General features: G+C 38.2%; 1 protein-coding gene across 1 annotated transcript in view; it reads right to left on the reverse strand.

Annotated features, from left to right (window-relative positions):
- The window catches only part of FNDC3A (fibronectin type III domain containing 3A), a 131,476-nt gene that overhangs the window by 29,444 nt on the left and 96,225 nt on the right, over nt 1-5,807 (reverse strand). Inside the window, exons 11-12 of the mRNA XM_004680249.2 lie at nt 5,221-5,345; nt 4,243-4,417 (exon numbers count right to left, since the gene is read on the reverse strand). Of these exons, the coding sequence (XP_004680306.1) occupies nt 4,243-4,417; nt 5,221-5,345 (300 nt within the window). The remainder of the gene's footprint in view (nt 1-4,242; nt 4,418-5,220; nt 5,346-5,807) is intronic.

Genomic DNA, 5,807 nt, shown 5'->3' on the forward strand with positions numbered 1-5,807 from the left:
CTCCCCTCAGCAGTGTACTTTGTAGATCTGCCTGTTCTACTCCCCACTCTGTCTCTGGTGAAGCCTCTCCCCACCCCTGAGCCTCTGACCTGTACCCCAGTTCTGTATGAACAAATAAAATCTTAAAAAAAAGAAGAATTTACAGAGATGTGTTCTAATATGTAATCTATTTTGAAAATGTTCCATGTGCATTTAAGAATGTATATTCAGTTACTGTAGATAAAATAGTCTGTATATATCTACTTTGTTCATGTGGTGTAATACAGCATTCAAGACTGATATTTCCTTACTGATTTTCTGTGTTGAGGGTCTATCCAACAATGTAAGTGAGATGTTAAAAGTCTCCTACTATTACTGTGTTATTATCAATTTCTCCCATTAAGATTATTAAAATTTGTTTTATAAGGTTTATAGATCACAGATATATTGATGACTGCTACATCATCTTTTTGACAGACTGCCCCCATTATCATCAAATAATGTCCATTTTGTTTTTTATTATAATTTTGGAAGTTTTTTTTTAATCTGATATTGAAGATAAATGTTCCAGATTACTCTTTACATCTACTTGCATAGAATATCTTTCCCTATCTCTTCACTTTCAGTCTATGGGTATCCTTATCTTTGAAGTGAGTCTCCTGTATGCAGCATATAGAACTGTATCTTGTATTTTGTCTGCCCAAGTACTCTGATTTTCATTCACTTACATTTAAGATAATGGATATTTATATATTCTTGTCATTTTGCCAGTTTATTTCTGGTTGCAGTCACAGTTTTTTTTGTATCCTTTTCTTTCCTTGAATATTACTTTTTTTTAAAGAAGATTTATTTATTTATGCATACAGAACTGGGGTACAGGCCAGAGGTGCAGGGGCAGTGAGAGGACTCACCAGAGACAGATGAAGTACACGGCTGAGGGGAGCAGCGGGAGAGTCAGGACAGGTCTGCCACACCATGTGGTCTCCTCCCGGGCAGGCGAGAATCGAACTCATGAGGAAGTGGCTTTAGCTTCTCAGTGCTGTGCTTTAACCTGCTGCACTACCAGGGAGGGCCCGAATGATAACTCTTTTTTTAAGATTCAATTATGCATACTGAACTGGGGTACACATCAGAGGTGTAGGGGCAGTGGAGAGGATTCACCAGAGACAGAATGGGAAGCAGAACAGGCTGACTGACTAAGTACACTGCTGAGAGGAGCAGTGGGAGAGATAGGAGAGGTCTGCCATGCCATGTGGATCACTTCCCTGGCCAGGGATTGAACTGGAGCTGAAGTAGCTGTGGCTAGCTTCACTTTGTAGTGCTGAACTGTAACCTGTTGTGCACCAGGGAGGGCCTGAATGTGATTCCTTAGTACGAGTTTAGGTTCCTTTTCATTCACTTTTGTGTTTTTACTATTGGTTTTTGCTTTGTGGTTACTATGAGGTTCCAAAGTAACATTATATATGTGTATATACACACACACATATATATAAAACACACACACACACATACGATGTATATATATTGAATTTCATGATTTCTTGCTTATTTAGTGCCTTTTTTTAGTATAGGTGAGCCCCTTTAGCATTTCTTGCTATGAGTTTTGTGAGCTAAATCCATGAGTCTGCCGTTAAGATCACATCTGGTCTATCAGAGGACTGTGCATATGGCTGGGAAACTTGCCAAGAAGTAGCACTATGGTTGGCTTTGGTCTCCACCCTGGAAGGTGTTTCCAGTATGTGGTAGGGTCCAGCTTTGGCATGTTACTGTTTATGTTGCTGCAGAAGAGCTCTGCTGCGTTTAGTCTGTCTTCTGTGATTGAGCAAGCAGTGGTGGGCTAGAAGCAGCCAACGGTGTCAAGAAGGCATTTATGGCCCTCCCTGGTGGCGCAGCAGGTTAGAGCACAGCACTAAGGGGCCAAAGCCACTTTAGCAAGAGTTCAATCCCTGCCCTGGAGTTGATCCACATGGCGCGGCAGACCTTTCCTGGCCTGGCCTGTTCTGCTCCCCACTCTATCTCTGGTGAGTCCTCTCGCCACCCCTGCACCTCTGGCCTGTACCCCAGTTCTGTATGCATAAATAAACAAATCTTTAAAAAAAAAAAGAAGAAGGCATTTAGGTGCTGCAAACATGGTGCTCACTCAGGTAGGCTATGGGAGATGAGCTGGGATAACTGGGCTGTTGAAGGTGGTAACTGGAGAGTGGTGTTTGTGTGGACCACAATGATTGGGGCCTTACAGGTGTTGCTGATCTTTTAAGTGTGGCTAGGAGTGCTTAACTCTGGCCTTGCTCCAGGTTTTGTGAGTGTAAGAAGAGTCCTGTGGACACAGTAGGTGTTGCTGATTAGGGGCTACGATGCCTGTGCTACAGTGCATGTGGGCTGGAGGTTTGGGTGCTGCCTTAGCTGGAGAGTGCTCAGGCTGGGTCCCCTTATGGCCTTAGCACTTTTCCACAAGTTTGCTTTCTTTCAGCCACATTGTAAAAATCCTGTTTAGATGCTGATGTTTTTCAATGCTTAATTCCCCTCTGTAATGCATTACTTTTCAAAACAACTTGGTTTGCTTCTAGATTTCTTAGCCTGTCTTGCAGGAAGGTCTTGAGAAATCCCATGAAGTCTGAAGATACTCTTACCTATCAATGTTGACTTGGCAGTTTATGGAAAGACTGGGAGCTTTTCCTTCCTAAATTTCTTTCTTTGATCCAACCCTAGATGAAGCACTGAAGAATTTCTTCACAATGGTAACTCTGTCAGCCTTTCCAATAGTTTTCTTTTCTAAATTTGGGAAATATGGGGGATTGGTCCCTTTGGCTGTTCTGACTGCTGGCAAAAACCTCTTCTTACCCCACTGAAGTTTCTCTGCCAGTTTCTGATCCTCCTGTATATGCTTATACCTGGCTGAAGTAAGAATCCTGCCTTGCAGGGTTGCCATAGTAACCACATTCTTTCTTGAATAGGAGCTCTGAATGATCATGTGAATTCCTTGAAGTTTAGACTTAAGGCTCATCTTTCTGCTTGTCTGTTGCTCCATGGCTGTTGGGACTTGCTTTTCCAGAATCACTCAATTAGGTCTGGCCTCTACCAGTCCATAACCTGCCCTCAAGTAAGCCCTTCCTTTATTTCCCAGTGTTATTTTTGACTGACATTGCTTCAAAGTAGTTCTAAAAAGCTACGAAACTACAAGATTTAGAAGTATAAAACAGTCGAATAACTTTATAGACTGAATATGCTAATTCTTATTTAGCACCATTCTAGCTCACAGGATATAAGCACTGGTCACTACAGACTATTAAAAGTCCTAAGTGAGCATCTTCAGAATCCGTAACACTTGAAAACTGCTGGAAATGGCAGACATATTATTTTCTTATCTTTTAAGATGTGCTTAGTTTAGAAAGCTATGGTAATAATCATCTCTCCTTTTTTAAGTTAAAAAAATTTTTTTTTTCCATTTACTGTGCATACAACTGGGATATAGGCCAGAGGTGCAGAGGTGAGAGGGTTCACCAGCGAAAGTGCGGGAAGCAGAGAAAGTGTGGGAAAGTGTGGACAGTGAAATACACTGCTAAAGGGGAGCAATAGGCTAAACAAGAGAGGTCTTCTGTGACATCTGTGGGTTAGCTCTCTGGTCAGGGATTGAACTCAGGTCATAGTGGTGATAGCATGAGACTTAACTCCTAGATCAATAAGGAGTCCCAATAATCACCTCTCCTTATTTCGCCTAAAACACATATATTCATATGTTAATTCCAGGAACAAACATATTATAAACAAACAAACAAACAAACAAACAAATAAAAAGACCCCTTCCTTCATATCAAGAAAACAAAAGACTGAGTTCTTCTTTCTTCATTCTTAAACCCTCCTAAACAAAGAATTCAAAGGGTCAAGGGAAGGGTCTATTGTGGCAATATTTACAGGCATGCCATATTTTAGCATGTGTTGTTTTACTGTGTGTGGTGGGTAATGCTTTTTTTTTTTTTTTTACAAGAGTGCCCATAGGCAAATAAGATTATAGCTCATAATCTTTTTTGTTCGGCAATGCAAAACATATTATTGTTGTATACTTATAGACTATAGTATAATGTAAACTTTTATACATATTAGGAAACCAAAATATTCATGTGATTCATTTTACTGTGATACTCACTTTATTGAGGTGGTCTAGAACTGAACCCACAGTATGTGAATTACGCCTGTAGTGTGTTAGGATTAATACCACACTGAAATGTTTTAAATGCCCCACTTAAATGACATATTCATACTTACTGAAGTTTCTTCCTCCATCTCTAAAATGTAAGAAATTCCTTCATCTGATGGTGTTCCTGAGGGTTTACTCCATTGCAAAGATAACCAAGTAACCCCAGCCTTAGTTAATAGAGGGCTTGCCGGCATTGACGGGGCACAGCCTGAGGTGTGATATAAGACTTCTTCACTAAAACCACTGTTGAAACAATTGGTTTTAAAGAAAAAATGAAAAAAAACACATTATTTTTGTAGTGAAGAACTTACTTTTGCTAAGCAGTATTTTTTTTGGAAGATGAGAATTTTTGACAAATAATTAAAATCCAAGTAACAGATCTTAGATTTGATAATATCTTGTGGTAATGAATTAGTGTTCTCTTAAACTTTTGAACTGTTTATGTTTGTAACTTTGAAGTCTTTGTCTTAAATTATCTAGTCAGGGAAAATAATATATATTATACTATAGAAAGTATGAATACAGTAGCAAATTTCATTTGGCAAATACTTGATAAACTCACTCCCATATAATGTCATTTGTATGAAACAGAAAACACAAATTCTCAGTTATACAGTTAACTACTTGCCTTCATAAAGTTGAGAAAAGATACCTCAAAAATAAACATAAATTTCAATGGGGCTCTTGAAATTAACTTGGACTTTTTATTTAAATCAGACATTATAAATGTTCTTAGAATTCATGACTTTAAACAAAACAATGAAATCACATACACTGACAATAAGTAGAAAAGCCTCTTGCTCACACATTTTTTACTTTAAGTAATACATTTACTTCAAATAATCTTACTTTATATTAAAAATCTTGGTAAAGTTGCTAGTTTTAATCTTTCCTATATAACTAACCCTTTTATAGCCTTTGCTAAATAACATATACCTATATCAACAAGGTAATATACTAAAGCATACTTTTTATGTATAATTCAGACTGTGAATAATTTATAAGAAATGTTAAGATTAAAATATCTAAATTAAAAGTTATCTTACCTTGTACCATAGTCATTTTTGGCAGATAGTCGAAATTTACAACCCATTGCTGGTGATAGTTTAGTAATTTTAAATTGCTTCTGTAAGCCCATGTAACATTGACAAAAGTCTCCATTTCCTTTTCCCTGAAAGAAAAGGCTGATTATACATCATGTATATTACTGAAAAAAAAAAAAAAATTCTACATCAATTCTACTTGAGAGCTACTAAATTAGCTAGTATGCACTGTAAGCTGTCTTTACTACATGGATCTTAAGAAAAAGTTGAGATAGTTGCCATGGGGAACTGGTAGTAGTAGAAATAGGATCTCTTACATGGAGACTTACAGCCTTCCCCAACCTATGAAAAGTTCTAAGTAAGTAATTTTAATGAAGTCCTTATCCATCACCAAACCTCCAACTAGACAGCTAAGTTTCTTTAAAGATTTTGCAAATGAACAATGATGTAAAAAAAAAAAAATACATAGGCCCTCCATGGTGGCGCAGCGGGTTAAAACGCAGCACTAAGAATCTAAAGCCGCTTCCACATGAGTTCGATCCCCGCCTGCCCTGGAGGTGACCACATGGCATGGCAGACCTCTCCTGGCC

Source organism: Condylura cristata, unplaced genomic scaffold (assembly GCF_000260355.1).
Source record: "Condylura cristata isolate star-nosed mole 26May11 unplaced genomic scaffold, ConCri1.0 scaffold00010, whole genome shotgun sequence".
Lineage (NCBI taxonomy): Eukaryota > Metazoa > Chordata > Mammalia > Eulipotyphla > Talpidae > Condylura > Condylura cristata.